This window comes from Pristiophorus japonicus, chromosome 5 (assembly GCF_044704955.1).
Source record: "Pristiophorus japonicus isolate sPriJap1 chromosome 5, sPriJap1.hap1, whole genome shotgun sequence".
Lineage (NCBI taxonomy): Eukaryota > Metazoa > Chordata > Chondrichthyes > Pristiophoridae > Pristiophorus > Pristiophorus japonicus.
Window position 1 is genome coordinate 34,908,593 of NC_091981.1, and position 21,345 is coordinate 34,929,937.

At 43.7% G+C, this 21,345-nt stretch overlaps 1 protein-coding gene across 9 annotated transcripts in view; it reads right to left on the reverse strand.

The window, feature by feature from the left end:
- slc12a7b (solute carrier family 12 member 7b) overlaps positions 1–21,345 on the reverse strand; it is a 385,059-nt gene that overhangs the window by 39,435 nt on the left and 324,279 nt on the right. For all 9 annotated transcript variants that reach the window (XM_070880503.1, XM_070880502.1, XM_070880508.1 and 6 more), the window contains 4 exons: positions 12,290–12,457; positions 10,217–10,315; positions 8,865–8,922; positions 5,316–5,490 (listed from right to left, as the gene is read on the reverse strand). In XM_070880503.1, coding sequence (XP_070736604.1) covers positions 5,316–5,490; positions 8,865–8,922; positions 10,217–10,315; positions 12,290–12,457 — 500 coding nt within the window. The remainder of the gene's footprint in view (positions 1–5,315; positions 5,491–8,864; positions 8,923–10,216; positions 10,316–12,289; positions 12,458–21,345) is intronic.

The window sequence follows — 21,345 nt, forward strand, 5'->3', positions numbered from 1 at the left end:
AGGGCCTGATGATCTGCATCCCAGAGTACTAAAAGAGGTAGCCATGGAAATAGTGGATGCATTGATTGTCATCTTCCAAAATTCTATAGATTATGGAATAGTTCCTACAGATTGGAGGGTGGCAAATGTAACCCCACTATTTAAAAAAGGAGGGAGAGGAAACAGGGAACTACAGACTGGTTAGCCTAACATCAGTAGTAGGGAAAATGCTAGAGTCTATAAAGGATGTGATAACGGGACACTTAAATATCAACGGGATTAGACAAAGTCAACATGGATTTATGAAAGGAAAATCGTTTTGACAAACCTACTGGAGTTTTTTTGAGGATGTAACTGATAGAATAGATAAGGGAGAATCAGTGGATGTAGTGTATTTGGATTTTCAGAAGGCCTTTGATAAAGTCCCACATAAGAGGTTAGTGTGCAAAATTAAAGCACATAGGATTGGGGGTAATATACTGGCATGGATTGAAAATTGGTTAACTGACAGGAAAGAGAGAGTAGGAATAAACGGGTCTTTTTCAGGGTGACGGGCAGTGACTAGTGGAGATACCACAGGGATCAGTGCTCGGGCCCCAGCTATTCACAGTATATATAGATGATTTGGATGAGGGAACCAAATGTAATATTTTCAAGTTTTCTGACGATACAAAACTAGGTGGGATTGTTAATTGTGAGGAGGATGCAAAGACGCGGCAAGGCGATTTAGATAGGTTGGGTGAGTGGGCAAACAAAAAACAAATGGGAAATGCAGTATAAAGTATTGGAACCGGTTCTGGGGGAGGTGGGATAAGTACAAACCGGACGGTCTGCACCTGGGCAGGACCGGAACCAATGTCCTAGGAGGAGTGTTTGCTAGTGCTGTTGGGGAGGAGTTAAACTAATATGGCAGGGGGATGGGAACCAATGCAGGGAGGCAGAGGGAAACAAAATGGAGACAGAAGCAAAAGACAGAAAGGAGATGAGTAAAAGTGGAGGGCAGAGAAACCCAAGGCAAAAAACAAAAAGGGCCACTTTGCAGCAAAATTCTAAAAGGTCAAAGTGTGTTAAAAAGGCAAGCCTGAAGGCTCTGTGCCTCAATGCGAGGAGTATTCGGAATAAAGTGGACGAATTAACTGTGCAGATAGCAGTTAACGGATACGATGTGGTTGGCATCACGGAGGCATGGCTCCAAGGTGACCAAGGCTGGGAACTCAACATCCAAGGGTATTTAATATTTAGGAAGGATAGACAGAAAGGAAAAGGAGGTGGGGTGGCGTTACTGGTTAAAGAGGAAATTAATGCAATTGTAAGGAAAGACATTAGCTTAGATGATGTGGAATCGGTATGGGTGGATCTACGGAATACCAAAGGGCAGAAAACGCTAGTGGGAGTTGTGTACAGATCTCCAAACAGTAGTAGTGATGTTGAGGAGGGCATCAAACAGGAAATTAGGGGTGCATGCAATAAAGGTTATCATGGGTGACTTTAATATGCATATAGATTGGGCTAACCAAACTGGAAACAATATGGTGGAGGAGGATTTTCTGGAGTGCATAAGGGATGGTTTTCTAGACCAATATGTCGAGGAACCAACTAGGGGGAGGCCATCTTAGACTGGGTGTTGTGTAATGAGAGAGGATTAATTAGCAATCTCGTTGTGCGAGGCCCCTTGGGGAAGAGTGACCATAATATGGTGGAATTCTACATTAGGATGGAGAATGAAACAGTTAATTCAGAGACCATGGTCCAGAACTTAAAGAAGGGTAATTTTGGAGGTATGAGACGTGAATTGGTTAGGATAGATTGGCGAATGATACTTAAAGGGTTGACAGTGGATGGGCAATGGCAGACATTTAGAGACCGCATGGATGAAATACAACAATTGTACATCCTTGTCTGGCGTAAAAATAAAAAAGGGAAGGTGGCTCAACTGTGGCTATCAAGGGAAATCTGGGATAGTATTAAAGCCAAGGAAGTGGCATACAAATTTGCCAGAAATAGCAGCGAACCCGGGGACTGGGAGAAATTTAGAACTCAGCAGAGGAGGACAACGGGTTTGATTAGGGCAGGGAAAATAGAGTACGAGAGGAAGCTTGCAGGGAATATTAAAATGGACTGCAAAAGCTTCTATAGATATGTAAAGAGAAAAAGGTTAGTAAAGACAAACGTAGGTCCCCTGCAGTCAGAATCAGGGGAAGTCATAACTGGGAACAAAGAAATGGCAGACCAATTGAACAAGTACATTGGTTCGGTATTCACTAAGGAGGACACAAACAACCTTCCGGATATAAAAGGGGTCAGAGGGTCTAGTAAGAAAGAGGAACTGAGGGAAATCCTTATTAGTCGGGAAATTGTGTTGGGGAAATTGATCGGTCTGAAGGCTGATAAATCCCCAGGGCCTGATGGTCTGCATCCCAGAGTACTTAAGGAGGTGGCCTTGGAAATAGCAGATGCATTGACAGTCATTTTCCAACATTCCATAGACTCTGGATCAGTTCCTATGGAGTGGAGGGTAGCCAATGTAACCCCACTTTAAAAAAAAAAGGAGAAAACAGGGAATTATAGACCGGTCAGCCTGACATTGGTAGTGGGTAAAATGATGGAATCAATTATTAAGGATGTCATAGCAGCGCATTTGGAAAGAGGTGACATGATAGGTCCAAGTCAGCATGGATTTGTGAAAGGGAAATCATGCTTGACAAATCTTCTGGAATTTTTTGAGGATGGTTCCAGTCGAGTGGACAAGGGAGAACCAGTTGATGTGGTGTATTTGGACTTTCAGAAGGCTTTCGACAAGGTCCCACACAAGAGATTAATGTGCAAAGTTAAAGCACATGGGATTGGGGGTAGTGTGTTGACGTGGATTGAGAACTGGTTGGCAGACAGGAAGCAAAGAGTAGGAGTAAATGGGTACTTTTCAGAATGGCAGGCAGTGACTAGTGGGGTACTGCAAGGTTCTGTGCTGGGGCCCCAGCTGTTTACATTGTACATTAATGATTTAGACGAGAGGATTAAATGTAGTATCTCCAAATTTGCGGATGACACTAAGTTGGGTGGCAGTGTGAGCTGCGAGGAGGATGCTATGAGGCTGCCGAGTGACTTGGATAGGTTAGGTGAATGGGCAAATGAATGGCAGATGAAGTATAATGTGGATAAATGTGAGGTTATCCACTTTGGTGGTAAAAACAGAGAGACAGACTATTATCTGAATGGTGACAGATTAGGAAAAGGGAAGGTGCAACAAGACCTGGGTGTCATGGTACATCAGTCATTGAAGGTTGGCATGCAGGTACAGCAGGCAGTTAAGAAAGCAAATAGCATGTTGGCCTTCATAGCAAGGGGTTTTGAGTACAGGGGCAGGGAGGTCTTACTGCAGTTGTACAGGGCCTTGGTGAGGCCTCACCTGGAGTATTGTGTACAGTTTTGGTCTCCTAATCTGAGGAAGGATGTTCTTGCTATTGAGGGAGTGCAGTGAAGGTTCACCAGACTGATTCCCGGGATGGCGGGACTGACATATCAAGAAAGACTGGATCAACTGGGCTTGTATTCACTGGAGTTCAGAAGAATGAGAGGGGATCTCATAGAAATGTTTAAAATTCTGACGGGTTTAGACAGGTTAGATGCAGGAAGAATGTTCACAATGTTGGGGAAGTCCAGAACCAGGGATCACAGTCTAAGGATAAGGGGTAAGCCATTTAGGACCGAGATGAGGAGGAATTTCTTCACCCAGAGGGTGGTGAACCTGTGGAATTCTCTACCACAGCAAGTTGTTGAGGCCAATTCACTAAATATATTCAAAAAGGAATTAGATGTAGTCCTTACTACTAGGGGGATCAAGGGGTATGGCGAGAAAGCAGGAATGGGGTACTGAAGTTGCATGTTCAGCCATGAACTCATTGAATGGCGGTGCAGGCTCGAAGGGCCGAATGGCCTACGGCTGCACCTATTTTCTATGTTTCTATAACGTGGATAAATGTGAAGTTATCCACTTTGGTAGGAAAACCATAAAGACAAAGTATTATTTAAATGGTGATGGCTTGGGAATAGTCGATGTACAGTCGAGGGAGTGCAGCGAAGGTTCACCAGACTGATTCCTGGGATGGCAGGACTGTCGTACGAGGAGAGATTGGGTCAACTAGGCCTGTATGCACTAGGGTTAAGAAGAATGAGAGGGGATCTCATTGAAACGTATAAAATTCTGACTGGGTTGGATAGACTGGATAGTCGAATAGAGGGACCTGGGTGTCCTTGTACACCAGTCATTGAAAGCAGACATGCAGGTGCAGCAAGCCGTTAGGAAGGCAAATGGTATACTGGCCTTCATTATAAGAGGATTGGAGTACAGGAGCAAGGATGTCTTACTACAGTTATACAGGGCCTTGGTGAGACCACATCTGGAGTAGTGTGTGCAGTTTTGGTCTCCTTACCTAAGAAATGATATACTTGCTATAGAGGGAGTGCAGCGAAGGTTCACCAGGCTGATTCCTGGGATGGCAGGACTGTCGTACGATGAGAGATTGGGTCGACTAGGCCTATATGCATTAGAGTTAAGAAGAATGAGAGGGGATCTCATTGAAACGTATAAAATTCTGACTGGGTTGGCTGGACTGGATGCGGGGAGGATGTTTCCCCTGGCTGGGAAGTCTAGCACAAGGGGTCACAGTCTCAGGATACGGGGTAGGAAATTTAGGATCGAGTTGAGGAGACATTTTTTCACTCAGAGGGTGATGAACCTGTGGAATTCTCTACCACAGAAAGCTGTGGAGGCCAAGTCACTGAATATATTTAAGGAGATCGATGGATATATTTCTAGACACAAAAGGCATCAAGGTATGGGGAAAAAGCAGGAATATGGTGTTGAGATACAGGATCAGCCATGATCATATTGAATGGCGGTGCAGGCTCGAAGGGCCGAATGGTCCACTACTGCTCCTATTTTTTAATGTTTCTATGTTACACAATTTGCTGTTGTGCAGTAGCATGCACACATCACGTCACAACTATGCCTGCCATAGGTGGGCCATTAGGAGAATCAAGTGACACACAGTGAGGATGGGGTATATACTGCACATAGTGCGAAGCACAGATATACAGTTAACACATTAACCCATGATGGCTCGGGGACTCTGGAGGACCCCATTTAGACTCATATTTTCCAAGGAGTATGTGGCCTTCTTGTTTCTTCTACCAAAATGCACCACCTCCCCCTTATCCATATTTAAATTCATTTGCCATTTACATGCTCATTTTGCAAGTTTGTTAACTTCTTGTGATTTGTTAACAGCATCGTATATTATGTTTAACATAACTTGCCTGCGCTTATTTGCACTTACCTGGAGGAAAGGGACTATCCCGTCCCTGGCAATGGCCTGCATTAGCCGAGGGGCCCCAGTCAGACTCTGGAGACCGGCACCACATGTTGAAAAGAACGAACCAATCACAATGACCCAGGGAGACGGCCAGGCCAGAGTCCCAATGACAAGGTTGCCGTTTACAGACTCGCCAAATCTGGAAAAAGTAAAACAAAATTAAACTTCCTTTAAGCAAATTTTAATGATTGGATAAGGAGAAGAAAATTAGGAACAAAAAGTAAATCCATCAGATATATATCTAGGAACACAGGGACAATCCAGTTCAGGCACCCTCATTGGTTCACAATGATGCAAGAGGTGGAGGGGGTGAAGTGAATGCCTGAAGTGTCAGGGGATATGTTTATGGACAAATTAGCAGCAGGACAACTGGTGACCGCAAAGAGGGATTTCCTCACTAGCCACCTCCTTTGAGCCATGGATCCATTGAATATTCTGAGAGGTCAGGCACCTGCAGGGAATTCTCCTTCGCAATTCCATTCAAAATCGTGGCCAAGGATATTGGAGAATTTGGGCGGTGAGGCCTACTGGCACCTCAATGCCCTGAATTTGATTCTCCACTTCCCCCTGACTTGAACCCTGCTGGCGGGAAGCAGCTATAAAGATGATCCGTACCTCAACATTACTTGCCCTGCCTTAATCACTTGATACCCTTACAAAGAGCAACAAAACATGCCGATAAGAGCAGGACAACATCACCTGATCATTTGCCCTGGACATCAATATCACTTGCCTTTAAACTTCAGGTAGTGGCTGAAAACTCAATATATAGAAAGGATTCAGATATTCTAAACCTTCAGGTCCATTACTGTCCATGTTAACAAGGCAAAGAACAAAGTTAATTCCATAACAACTGGCGTTCTATACTTAGAACCCTAAACTCCAGCCAAATAACTAACATTTAAGGGTATAACACATCAGCAGGGAAGCTGATCAGCTCGTGATATTTCAGGCTATTATCCTTTGGTAGAGCATTAGCAAAAATAGAATTTGTGGTATAATAAATCAACTTATCTTCATATCTTGACTGCTGGTGTTTGTCAATTGTCGAATCAACCACTTAGGATCTCATCTAATCGTGTGTCATGGAGCTACATGGAAAGTCTGCGATCCATTCTGTGCTGAACCTCCTCTGAAGACTTCAAACTATGTGCATTTACTACCACGTCATCTGCTAAAAAAGCTCCCCATTGTCTCATTTGGCAATTGATACTGAACTAAATGAAGTTCATTAGCAGCACATAGTGTATTTATTGAAAATTATTAATTTTTTGCTGTTACAATAGAGTTCTCAAATGAACTTTCTATGGAACCCTGGTATTAAATTACAAGGAGTTAGATTGGCATCATAAAAAAACCCAGCAGTAATATACTCTATGAAGAAATACAAATATAAAGAGAGACTTAAAAATTGGGTCTTATTTTGTTAGGACGATACATATACATATAGCCTCCTTAGTAGCTACAGTTCTCGAGAGATAGAGAAAAGAACCGCTACTTTGCTTTTGGTGACACCACATACCATGGAGCTAATTGACAAATACTGGCTTTCATAATCTAATCCAATTTGTTGATCATTGTGGTCATCTTGGCCGATGGTTGATTTATTGGGTTGCAGGGGCCGCGCAAGTTTCGGGTTTGGCAAGCATTAAAACCCGGAACTGCAATCTGTCAAGAATTCTCTAGACAGATCGCACGCATCCCCGGGAAAAGGGCCTCCGCGGGTGGAGAGTTGGGCTATTTGCCCAACTTCTGCCCAGCGAATGCCCATGAAATTCTTATACCAGGTAAGGCCTGGTTTTACCAACGTTAAGAGTTCAAAAAACATAAAAATTATTTTTTTCCAATTATTTATACATTAAAAACCCCGTGCAACAAGATAGGTTTATTTTTAGCCCCATTAAAACATGTACATTTATTTTTCAAAAAATTAAATTTTAATTTTAAATATTTAATTAAATTAATTTTAAATATGTAATTGTTTTGCTTTTAAAAAAATGTATTTGATGTCTCGATATATTTTTTTTTAAGTGACCCCCATTCATGCTTATGGGCATTCCGTACCTACGGAATCCAAGCATGAATGGGGATTCCCTTCTTTGACTGGGCTTGCGAACCGCATGTGCCCGTGGGATACATGGGCCTCCACACAAGCCTACGGATAGAGGCCCAGGAGCACATGTCTCTGTGGATCCCGAGGCAGAAGGTAAGTTAGTGTTGCTGGTCGGAGGTATCCACCCACGGAAAGCCTCCGACCGCAAATTTAGCCCCTCTGACTCCATCATCCTGCTACACCCTACTGGAGTTTTGGCACTACCATGTCTATTCAAAGGCCATGTTAACTTGGTTTTCTTTTTACTAATTGCTACACGTCAGTCTTGACTCAGTGGTAGCACACTGGGAGGACAGACGCACCAACGTCAGTGTTCTTGATTAGGCCAACATACCCAGCATTGAAGCACTGATCACACTTGACCAGCTCCGTTGGGCGAGCCACATTGTTCACATGCCTGACACAAGACTCCCAAAGCAAGCGCTCTACTCGGAACTCCGACATGGCAAGCAAGCTCCAGGTGGGCAGAGGAAACATTTCAAGGACACCCTCAAAGCCTCCTTGATAAAGTGCAACATCCCCACCGACACCTGGGAGTCCCTGGCCAAAGACAGCCCTAAGTGGAGGAAGAGCATCCGGGAGGGCTCTGAGCACCTCGAGTCTCGTTGCCGAGAGCATGCAGAAAACAAGCGCAGGCAACGGAAGGAGCCTGCGGCAAACCAGACTCCCCACCCACCCTTTCCTCCAACGACTGTCTGTCCCACCTGTGACAGAGACTGTAATTCCCGTATTGGACTGTAGTCACCTGAGAACTCACTTTTAGAGTGGAAGCAAGTCTTCCTCGATTTCGAGGCACTGCTTATGATGATGATGATGATGATGATGACGACGACGACTAGCCTCCAAACTACTTTTTCAACACATCAAATATTTCTTATCCCTTCTTTAAAATCATGAGGTTGGGCAATTCTACAAGCAAACCACTCTGTTCCAAATAAATCACAGCAACTGCCTACCCTGCAGCACAATACTCGGAAGATACAGATAGAGACGCGTGAGATTAGCTGACTGTTATTTCCACTGGGTTCAGGTTAAGACAGGGGAAGTAAAAGAGCCAACAGATAAATAAATTACGGAACAGAGACAGAGGGGGAAAAAAGAAAAATCGTTAGTACTTAAAGACACGTACATTCTCAAACAATGTTCACTATTAAATTAGAGCTTTATTATGATACCGTGGAAAAGCATTAGAATATCGGATTAAAACGCTCACTTTAATTGGTCACTAGTATACCAACAGCGCATAAATCATTTATGTGCACTGACAGCCACTATTGCTAGCTTGGATCACTTCAAATGATTTGTTATACACTGATCTGCATGACAGTCCAGTAAAAATAGACATGCAGCTTTTCAATTCAATACCAGGGAATGCCATAAATTTACATTAAATCACTTACTTGTCCCTTAAGAGCACACCTTCAATGCAAGCGCCAAATAAGATAATGCACGACACGTCTTTTGTTGAGTATTAAGGAAATTCTGGCTTTTTTAAGTAATGTCACCTAAGTTAATTATACTACATTTTCTGGTAAAACACAGTCACAATCAAAATCCTCTGTGGAGACCAAAATTATTTTCGCAATAGTATTCTCCACTTGCTATTGAAAATTTTTAATGAGTCATAGATTCTTCAGAGATGACTTACCAATGAAGGAGTGCAGATCATCAAAGCAAAATATCCATCAGAATTATTTTGTGAGCATGTGACAAAGGGAGGGAGGGTAGAGGGATCACTTTCCTCTGAAGTGAACCTTCCAGAAGTCTAATTAAAGAACAAAGAGCACACTGCCCCTCCAAAATGAGAAAGAATTAAAATTATATTTAAATGTTGTAATAAGTATAATGAAAAATCAGTTATTGAAAGCAAATTGTAGAGAACACAGAGATTTGCAGACACAGCCTGTTCTTAGCATTCTAGCTCGACTTGTGGAAACTATTTCTGGACCAGGAGTGAGAGAGAAAGTCAGTGGGGTGATTTGCTCAGAAGCAGACTGACCACATTTTATCAGCCAACTTGTTCCTGGTATTACAGATTAATCAATAGTTTAAAAATATGAAACAATTTTAAAAGAAATGTATTCTTGGGATATGGGCTACACTAGCAGTATTTATTGCTGATCAAGAGTTGCCCTGAGGGCATTAAGTGTGGGGCTAGAGTCACGTGTAGAGACTGGGTAAGGGATGGCAGGTTCCCTTCCCTGAAGGACATTAGTCAAATTGTTGGGTTCTTACAACAAGGTTAGGGAAGTCCAGGACCAGGGGCCATAGTCTAAGGATAAAGTGTAAGCCATTTAGGACTGAGATGAGGAGAAACTTCTTCACTCAGAGAGTTGTTAACCTGTGGAATTCCCTACATCAGAGAGTTGTTGATGCCAGTTCATTGGATATATTCAAGAATGAGTTAGATATGGCCCTTACGGCTAAGGGGATCAAGGGGTATGGAGAGAAAGCAGGAAAGGGGTACTGAGGTGAATGATCAGCCATGATCTTATTGAATGGTGGTGCAGGCTCGAAGGGCTGAATAGCCTACTCCTGCACCTATTTTCTATGTTTCTATGTTTCATTGCCATTTTAAGTTCCAGAAATGACCAGAGCTACTGAATTCCGTTTCACAACTTCATGATCTTAGCATTGCCAGTCCAGTGCCATAGCAACTATGGTACTGTACTCCCAGAACATTTTGAAATTTCTAGTGCATTTAAATATTTCACCTCCGGTCATTGTGATTATTTTTCAGGGTTAAGGATACAAATGAAAGAGGTTGTAATAATTGCTAACAGTGTTCCAGTAGGGATGGATTTCTGGGCATCCTTCAAGTCTCCAGACCTATTTGAACCAGCCATGATACCTGTTGAGGGAAAAGGAACCTTAGTCAGAGTCATGTACACTTTTCAGTAAGTTATGTATAAGCCCACTCTTGCTGATTAAATATGGGCCCGTAAATTGCAGCCTCTCCGGGTACATAAAATGTGCACACACGCCTGAAGTGACCCCGCAAGTTCCGGGTTTAGGCGCGTGAAGCACATGCACCTAAACCTGGCACTTGCGATCTGTCAAAATGTCTATTGACAAAATGCACGCATCCCCGGGAGAAGGGCCTTCGCGGGCGGAGATTTGGGCTATTTGCTCAACTCTTTCCCAGCGAATGTCCTTCAAACTCTTATGCCTGGTAAAAGGCGCAAGGCCTGCTTTTACCAGCATAAGAGTTTTAAAAGATAGAAAAAATAAATGTTACTACTAATTTTTATATTAAAAACTCTGCCCATGAAGGTAAGTTTATGCTTAACACTATTATAACATTTTTTCTCAAACATTTAATTTAATTCAATTTTGTATTAATTTTTTTTAAATTACTTTTGTTAAATTAAGGTTTGTGTTTTGTTTGTTTTTAGGGGTTTCCCCATTCATAGTAATGGGAACTCAGAGCTCCCATTACCATCAATGAGACTACTACATTTTCATTGATGGTCCAGACCCACGTGATCCCAGAAAGTGCTTACGCTTCTGGGATGCGAGAGCCTCTGCACTGGGCTACGCAGCTAGTCTTGGGACACAAAGTCTTCATTAGAGCGGGACCACCAGGTATTTTTGGGGGTTTTTGTGGTCAGAGGTGTCCGCCTGTGGGTAGCTTTTCCCTTTTGAGTTTTTGTATTATTCAAGCTGTAGATTAAACTATTAGTTTTAGCTTGTACACATAAAGGCATAGAATGCACCACTTTCAAAAGAGTCATGGGCATGTAGGTATCTCATGGTGATGTCCAATGGTATTTACCATAGCGGGGGGGGGTAACTCTTAAACCTGGACATGCCCAGCTTAGCACACATATGGGTGTGAGTTCTGGAGAATGAGGAAGATGCCTTTAGAAACCATCTTTTCACCATGAAAAAGTGCTGGGAAAAATCCCAAATTATTACAGGCTCACAGCCACTTAGAGAAGGTCCTGAAGGGCAATCAGAATCCCGAGCAACACAGCACCTTCAGGAGAGGAGAGGGGGTGAAAGGTGGCAGAGGGCCAGGGGAAATGAAGAATTCACGAGGGCTGCAAATATGTTCTTTTAAACAAGACAAAGGAGAGACACAAGATTTACAACTGAAATCACATCCTTCTGTCAGGGCTCCGGATCTAGGCCGATGGACAGCTAATGCTGTTCCTGTATTCAAAAAGGGGGATAGAACAAACCCATGGAAATCCATAGACCAGTTATCTTAACGTTGGTGGCAGGAAAGATATTGGAATGTTCACTGAAAGATGTCATAGAAAATCAACTAGAAACTGAAGATATAATAAAGAATAGTCAGCACAGATTTCAGAAGGAAAGGTCATGCTTGACCAATCTTTTTGACTTCTTTAAAGAAATAAGAACATAACATAAGAATTAGGAGCAGGACAAGGCCATACAGCCCCCTCAAGCCTGCTCCACCATTCAATAATATCATGGCTGATTTTTGATCTCAACTCCACTTTCGCCCCACCCCACCCACCACCTCCATATCCCTTGATGCCCCTAGAGTCCAAAAATCTATCGATCTCAGCCTTGAATATACTCAAGGGTTCAGCATCCACAGTCCTCTGGGGTAGAGAATTCTGAAGATTCACATCCCCGAGTGAAGAAATTCCTCCTCATCTCAGTCTTAATCCCTTAGCCTGAGACTATACCCCCTAGTCCTAGACTCTCCAGCCAGAGGAAATAATCTATTAGCAGCTATCCTGTCAATCCCCCTCAGAATCATATATGTTTCAATGAGATCACCTCATGAGACAGCACATTATGCAAGGGACTGCACAGGACCCCACTGCTCCTTCACATCCACAAACCTCACCTGTCACAGAGGGGAAATAAATGCCAACCAGCATGGTGAAGTAGGTCGCTATGTCACTGAACAGGTATGGGAGTCCTGCGTTTGTTCCACCCTCTGACGCAGGTACAGATGGCAGTCCTTGCTGTTCCAACATTTCCCCCTGTTCACCATAAGAGCTCCAGATGTTTTCTGGCAGGAAAAAAAAAGAATTGAAGCATGTTTTGGTTAAGAAGCAATTAGTTCAAATAAATGAAAAATAATATTTGTACTTGTAGAGACTTCTCATTCTTCCAAGGCATAGGTTAAAGTTTCCCCTCAGAATTTTAATGTTAACTGGCCCATTTAACACCCCGCCCGCTGTTACTTTCAAATGACTCCAATGGAAAGTAAAATCAGGCGGGGTGTAAAATGGGCGGCTGATTTGACCCAGTCAGTTCCTGCCAGGCAAGTTAGGTTAAAATTACCCCCCTTGAGCTTATTACCATTGGGACACTTGATCTACTGAAATCAATAGGCAGAGTTGTACGTGTGATGCTGTATTTATACTTGCTGTGTAACCTCCTCCAGCCCCATCACCCTCAAAGATCTCTACGCTTCTCCAATTCTGGCCTCTTGCGTTTCCCCGAATTTCATCGTTCCATCATTGTGGCCGTGCCTTCACTTGCGTAAACCGTAAGCTCTGGAGTTCCATAGATCTCTCCAACTTCTTTATGACACTCCTCGTAACCTATCTCTTTGACATCCTAATAAGACTCATTGTCAAATTTTGTTTGTTAACACACCTGTGGGGCACCTTGGGATCTTTTACTACATTAAAGTGCTTCATAAATGCAATTTGATGTTGTTGCTCCAGAATTACAAGAGCACTTGTTATTCTGGTTTTCTCCAGGGGTGGTGCTCATTCACCAAGCCTAATGAAAGCCAGGGGATCACCGTGAATGTATAACACAGCCAACCCCTCAGCACCAGAAACTAGAATATTTACCCTTTTCGATCACAAAGATTTCTAGACCTTTCCCTGCTGATTTTGGAGAGGTGTTGGGTGAAGTGGCATGCACTGCCTCAGAAGGAGAAAAGAAACTCATCCTCAAGCAGGCCTCATGGTATCTGACTTTAAACATGCATTGGTGAAAGCAGGGGAAGTAGGCCAGATTCCTGCCTACCCACTCAGTTGCTGATGGTGTGGAGAGGTCCAACAAAGGGAGGAAGCATCAAAACAGAAATCATTATTACTTGTTCAGAATTACATCAATCATCTTCCAGGCTGAAAACAAACTTCATAGAATGGTTGCAGCACAGGAGACAACCATTTGGCCCGTCGAGCCCATGCTGGCTCTCTGCAAGAGCACTTCAGCTAGTCCCACTCCCTTGTCCTTTCTCGTAGCCCTGGAATTTTTTTCCTTTCAGCTACTTATCCAATTCTCTTTTGAAAGCCACGATTGAAGCCATCGCCATCAGCCTTTCAGGCAGTGCATTCCAGATCCTAACCCGCTCGCTGCATAAAAAAGTTTTTCCTTATGTCACCTTTGGCTCTTCTGCCAATCATCTTAAATCTGTGTCCTCCGTTTCTCCACCCTTCCGCCAATGGGAATATTTCTCTCTATTTACTCTGACTCGACCCCTCGTGATTTTGAGCACTTCTATCAAATCTCCTCTCAAACATCTCTGTTCCAAGGAGAACAACCCCAGCTTCTCCAGTCTATCCACGTTAATGAAGTCCCTCATCCCTGGAACTATTCATGTAAATCTTTTCTGCACCCTCTCTAAGGTCTTCACATTCTTTCTAAAGTGCAGTGTCCAGAAGACTCCAGCTGAGGCCGAACCAGTGTTTTATAAAGCTTCATCATAACTTCCTTGCTTTTGTACTCTTTGCCTCTATCTATGAAGTCCAGGATCCCGTATGCTTTTTTAATCCTTTTCTCAACCTGCCCTGCCAGCTTCAACAATTTGTGTGCATATAGCCCCCGATCTCTGTTCGTGCACACTCTTTAGAATTGTACCCTTTAATTTATATTGCTTCTCCTCGTTCTTCCCACTAAAATGTATCACTTCACACTTTTCTGCGTTAAATTTCATCGACCACGTATCCGCCCATTTCACCAACCTGTCCAAGTCCTCTTGAAGGCCTCACCATCCTCCTCACTTTGGGGCCAAGTTTCGGCCTGAGTTGCTCCTGATTTTTTGGAGCAACTGGTTTAGAATGGAGTATCTTAGAAATTCAAATTCTCGGCATTTAGTTTGCTCCAGTTCTAGTCAGTTAGAACAGTTTCACTTTGGAACAGAATTTTTTTTCCAAAAGGGGGCGTGTCCGGCCACTTACGCCTGTTTTCAAAGTTTAGGCAGTGAAAACTTACTCCAAACTAACTTAGAATGGAATAAGTGAAGATTTTTGCACGTTCGAATAAACCTTGTCTACACTTTAGAAAATCAGGCATAGGTTACAAATTAGGCGTAGGGAAAGGGAGGGGGCTAAGGTTTAAAGGGAAGTTTACAAACATTAAACACTTCAGTTTTACAAATAGAGCCATCATCAATAAATGATAAATACATCAATAAATCAACCAATAAATCAATCAAAAAAAATCAAAAATAATTTAATAAATAAATAAATAAAACATTTTCTACTTACCGACTGCAGCAACGGGAGTCCTCCAACAGCGTGCTGGGATGGCCTCCCCAGTGTGTCTGACAGTGTCTCTATCTCTCTGTCTGTCTGTCTGTCTGTGTGTTTCTGACAGCGAGGTGAGAGGGAGAAGGTGGGTGGGAGGGAGAAAGTGGGTGAGGTGGGGGGGGGGGTGGGGGTGAGGTGGGAGGAGAGGAGGGAAGGTGGAGGGGGGGTGAGGGAAAGGAGGGAAGGTGGAGGGGAGGTGGGGGAGGAGGTGTAGGGGAAGGGGGGGGGTGAGGGGGTGGGGAAGTGGAGGAGGGGGGAGATAGGGGGGAGAGAAGGGAGAGAGGATGGAGGGAGGTAAGGGAGGGAGGGACGGAAGGGAGGGAGAGAAGGAGGCTGAACGGCTGGGCCCAAGACTTCGGGCTGGATTTACAGGTAGGTGGGGGGGGGGGAGGAGAGAGTCGCGGAGGTCGGGGTGGGAGGGGGAAAAAAAAGAGAGTCGTAGGGGGGAGAAGCGGAGGTCGGGTCGCCGGGGGTCGAGTCAGGTCCGGTCGGGTGGGAGGAGCCTTATTCACGCAGCCCCAGTGAGGCCATTCGGCCAGGTCTAGGGGCTGCATGCTTCGGGCCCCTCCCACAGTTTTGGGCGCCTGGAGCTACTGCACATGCGCGCCCACTGTAGCGCGCATGTGCAGAGGTCCCAGCACTGTTTTCAGCGCAGGGACCTGGCTCCGCCCTCTACAGCTCGTGCTGCGCCGCGCCCAGCTCCAGAGAGCCTGCAGGGAGCCGGAGAACAGGTAAGTTTATTTTAGGCGCACTTTGTGGCGCAAAAAACGGGCGTCCAGGTCCGGGCTGCGCCGTTTTAGGCGTGGCCCAAAACTTGGGCCCTATACTTCCAAGTTTTGTGTCATCTGAAAATGTTGAAATTGTGCCCTGTACACTCAAATCTAAGTCATTAATATATATGAAGAAAAGTAGTGGTCCCAGTACCGACCCCTGGGGAATCCCACTGTGCACCTTCCTCCAGTCCGATAAACCACGACTCAAAAGCAAAACACTACAGATGCTGAAAATCTTAAATAAAAACAGAAAATGCTGGAAAGCACTCAGCAGTCAGGCAGCAACTGCAGTGAGAGAACCAGAGTTAACATTTCAAGACTGGTACACTCATAATAAAGGATGAAACGGAGTCCTGTGTACAATGAGCAAGTGTGACCTTCGCTCCTTTAATAAGACTCCAGAGTGCAAGTACCTCGTGGATGGCCGACTTATATACTGTGCTCCCAAGGGATGCTGGGATCCCTTGGGACTCAAACAGGTGGGCCCTCTGGTGGTCAGGTGTCATGCAGGTTACAAGGGATTAAATACATAACAAAGACGATGACCGTTCATTGGAACTGAAACGTTAATTCGGTTTCTCTCGCCTCAGATGCTGCTTGACCTGCTGAGTGTTTCTAGCGTTCTCTGTCCAAGTGTCCTTCTGTTTCACTGCATTTTTTGACTCACTGCATTGTACTTGGAATAGTATCATTTATATATTTGTCCTGCACTGTATAGGATACCTACAGAACCATAAATAGCACTTGTTCCTCATACTTATTTCAGCTGTACAGTATGCCATCATCAGGGTGCATTTACAGTACAGTGGTAGTGCTGGGATGGAATGGCTTTTCATGGCACCAAAGCTAAAGTTGTGGAGAGTCAACCTGGAATTAAGGCCCCAGTTTGACAGGAGCAAAAGGACTCTGCCCTCCAACGAGTCCTGATCTACTTTGTTCTGGAACTAGCCCCGGCCCTGGATTTACACAACAATAAAAACTAGAATCAGTGCAACAGAAAAAGGCTTCACTCCAACATTACTGGAACATTGTAGGTTTTTCCAGTTCAGGCTGCCTATTCCTAGCAGTGAATCTCTTTACCTAGGTTAGTGTTTTCAGCAGCATGAGTAGAATCCTTCAAAATCAGGAAACAGTGGTGTAAACAAAAGCTTCATAGTTACATGCTGCTTTATTCCAGGCAGGTACAATTCTGAGATGTTTGGTTCAAAGTCAAAACTTGGATCAGCACATTTCATTCCTCACTGGATGAAAATGTCTTTCACCACTATTACACGCAGGTCCCGGCAGATCACGGAGTGGGATTCAAAGCTTTGAAGCATTGCTATTAATACGTCTGAAGTCTGCATTGAGTGGGGTTAAATGGAGTGCACTTGAACAGAGTGCTTATTTGGGAATTTGGAAAGAGTGGGAATTCGAAGAAAGGGATGGACCTAATTGGAGGCGGTATCAGCGGCGGTGAAACCTTCGACAATTTCCCAAAAAACAAGGAGTGGCATTATAGGTAGATGATTGGTTGGTGAGTATTAAGGTTTTTTTTCTCTCTAACCGAGGACAGTGGTTTGAAGTAGGTGCGGAAACTATAAAGTACTGCATTAAATTTATAGCTTAACTAGTTAAACTAATTAATATAACTATAAATAATCATTGAATAAAGACTTTAACTAATTAAATAAATAAAATAAGGCTAGATTAAGTTATGGCAGGGCAGATTGTGTGTCTGGACTGCAGTATGTGCGCATTTATGGACAGCGAGACTGTCCTGAGCAAACATGTCTGCAGGAGATGTCTCCATCCCAAATCACTCTGGCTCAGCCATTGAACTTGAGTGTGAGTTGGAGACACTCTGACACATAAGGGAGGGGGAGGATTTTCTGGACAGTTTTATCCAGAATACAATCACACTCCAGAGGAAAGCACAGGTTCAGGAAAGAGAGGGTATGACTGTTAGGGAGTTGGGTAGCGGGAATTTAGGCGAGGTTGAGAAGGAGGTCCTGCAGACCGGGGAGGGGAGGGGTGTAAGAGAGCAGAATAGAAATGTGGTAGTGATATGGAACTCTAATAATTATGGAGGTAGATAGTATCGTCTGCAGCCAAGAACAAGAATCTTGAAGGGTGTGTTGCCAGGGTAAAGGATATCTCAAGGCGGCTGGAGAGGAACTTGGAAAGGGAGCGGGTAAATCCGGCTGCCATGGTCCAAGTTGGAGCAAACGACAGATAGGAACAGGGAGGAGGTCCTGCTGAAAGAGTATCGGGAGTTAGGTTCTAAATTAAAAAGCAGGACCTCGAGGGTAATAATCTCATTATTATTGCCCGAGCCACATGCAAATTGGCATAGAAGCCGACAGATCAGGAGAATTAACACATGGCTAAAGGGCTGCTGTGGGAACGAGGAATTCCTTTTCATGGGACACTGGCACCAGTTCTGGGACAGGAAGGAGTTGTACCGATAGGACGGGCTCCACCTGAACTGGGATGCGACCCATGTCCTAGTGGAAAGAGTAAATAGGAAGGTGACAATGGCTTTAAACTAGTAAGATGGGGGAAGGGATCTACAAGAAACATAACCAGCCTAACTATAAACATAACAGGAAAAGAGAGCATAAAAATAATATAGTAAGGGAGGACATTGATGGCAAGGGGATAAATAGGAGTTCAGAAATATGGTTAAACATAAAGTGAGAGTAAATCCTATTAAAAATGAATTAAACGCTCTGTACAGCAATGCACACAGTGTCCATAATAAAATGGGAAGCTGGAGGCAATCATGTGTTGCGAGGAACCAGACACAGTAAGGATTACTGAGACATGGCTACAGAAAAATCAGGACTGGGAATTAAACATTGCAAGGTATAACATATTTAGAAAAGATAGAGGGGGAAAAAGGGGAGGTGGAGTAGCTGTACTTATTAGGGATAACAATGGCAGTAGAAAAAAAGTGACACAGCCATCAGCAAGACAAAAATAGAATCCATATGGACAGAGATAAAAGATAATAAAGGATCAATCACACTAATAGGTGTAGTCTACAGACCACCTAATAGTGGAAGGGAGGTGGAGGAAGAAATATGCAGACAAATTAGAGAAATGAGTAAGAAACATAGAATAATTATCATGGGGGTCTTCAACTGATATTAATTGGACAGAAGAGGTAGGTAAAGGGGATAAAGGGATAAGGGAATGGAGTTCCTACAATTGTCCAGGATTCCTTTCGAACCCAACATGCAAAAAGTCCAGCAAGGGCGGATTAGTTATTGGATCTAGTAATGGGTAATGACCAGAGCAGATAAGAGAATTAATCGAGGCAATAGTGACCATAATATAATACGCTTTAAATTGTTAATTGAGGAGGACACAACTATGTCGAAAACCGGGGTAATAGATTGGAGAAAAGATGATTTTGAGAGGCTGAAAATAGAACTTGGGAAAATAAAATGGGCAACAATATTGGCAAAAAATGATGTAGAACAGCAATGGGAAATATTTAAAATGGTGTTCAACTGAGTGCAGGAACAATATATTCCAGTAAAAAGAACTTACTAAACATTAGAGAGACTCCATGGATGAATAAAGCCATAAGGGAACAATTTGGGGTAAGGAAAGAGGCATACATTAAGTACATAGACAGCAGGGGAGCGCATGATAAAGGGACAATACGAAAAGATTAAGAGAAGTCAAAAAACAATTAGGAAGGCAAAGAGGAACTATGAAATTAAATGATCAAGGAACATAAAACAAAATAGTAAAATCTTTTACAGGCACATTAATTAAAAAAAGGAAGGTTGGGATGGGAATAGGGCCATTAATGGATAGACAGGATAATACCACAGGTAACGATAGAGATATGGCAGAAGTATTAAATAATTATTTTGCTTTAGTATTTACCAGGGAGATAGAACAGGTGAACGTGACATTGGATGATGAGATTAGCAAAGAGATAAGTGCATTTAAAATAAAAAAAAGAGAGGATATATTAAATAAATTAATCAAACTCAAAGGAGGATAATCCCCTGGTCCGGATGGATTGCATTCACGCATTTTAAAATAATCTAGGGAAGAGACTGCAGAGGCATGACTATACATATTTAATAATTTGTTCGAAAAAGGGGTAGTGCCAGAGGACTGGCAGATAGCTAACATAATACCTATATTTAAGAAGGGGGATAGAACATGTCCAGGAAATTATAGACCAGTCAGCTTAACACTGGTGGTAGGAAAAATAATGGAATCCCTACTAAAGGAGAAAATCGAAGAACATCTAGGGGTCAAGTTTCAGCCCGAGTTGCTCCTATTTTTTTTGGAGCAACTAGTTTCGAATGGAGTATCTTAGAAATTGCAATCCTCGGCCTTTAGTTTGCTCCAGTTCGAGTGAGTTAGAACAGTTTCATTTTAGAACAGATTTTTTTTTTCCAAAAGGGGGCGTGTCCGGCCATTTATGCTTGTTTTGCACGTTTAGGCAGCAAAAACTTACTCCAAACTAACTTAGAATGGAGTAAGTACAGATTTTTGTACGCTCAGAAAAACCTTGCCTACAGTTAGAAATCAGGCGTAGGGAATGAAAGATGGGGGGGGGGGGGGGGGGCTCTTTACAAACATTAAACACTTCACTTTTACAAATAAACAGCCATCATCAATAATAAATGATAAATAAATCAATAAATAAACCAAATCAATCCAAGTAAATTAAAAAATTAAAAAAATTAAAAATCACTCAATAAATCAAAAATTATTTCTACTCACCTACTGCAGCACTAGGGAGAAGGGGGGGGGTAAGAGAAGAAGATGGGGGGGGAAGAGAAGAGAATAAGAGAAGAAGATTGGGGAGGGAAGAGATGATGATTGGGGGGGGGGAAGAGATGATGATTTGGGGGGGGGGGGGAAAGAGATGATGATGATTTGGGGGGGGGGGGGAAAGAGATGATGATTGGGGGGGGGGGGAAGAGATGATGATTGGGGGGGGGGGGAAGATGATGATTGGGGGGGGGGGGGAAGATGATGATTGGGGGGGGGGAAGATGATGATTGGGGGGGTAGAGAAGATGATTGGGGGGGTAGAGAAGATGATTGGGGGGGGGTAGAGAAGATGATTGGGGGGGGTAGAGATGATGATTGGGGGGGGGGGGAAGAGATGATGATTGGGGGGGGGGGGGGAAGATGATGATTGGGGGGGGGGGGGGAAGATGATGATTGGGGGGGGGGGGGGGAAGATGATGATTGGGGGGGGGGGGGAAGATGATGATTGGGGGGGGGGGGGAAGATGATGATTGGGGGGGGGGGGGGAAGATGATGATTGGGGGGGGTAGAGAAGATGATTGGGGGGGGTAGAGAAGATGATTGGGGGGGGTAGAGAAGATGATTGGGGGGGGTAGAGAAGATGATTGGGGGGGTAGAGAAGATGATTGGGGGGGTAGAGAAGATGATTGGGGGGGTAGAGAAGGGGTAGAGATATGTGGGGGGGTAGAGAAGATGATTGGGGGGGTAGAGAAGATGATTGGGGGGGTAGAGAAGATGATTGGGGGGGTAGAGAAGATGATTGGGGGGGTAGAGAAGATGATTGGGGGGGTAGAGAAGATGATTGGGGGGTAGAGAAGATGATTGGGGGGGTAGAGAAGATGATTGGGGGGGATTAGATTGAAG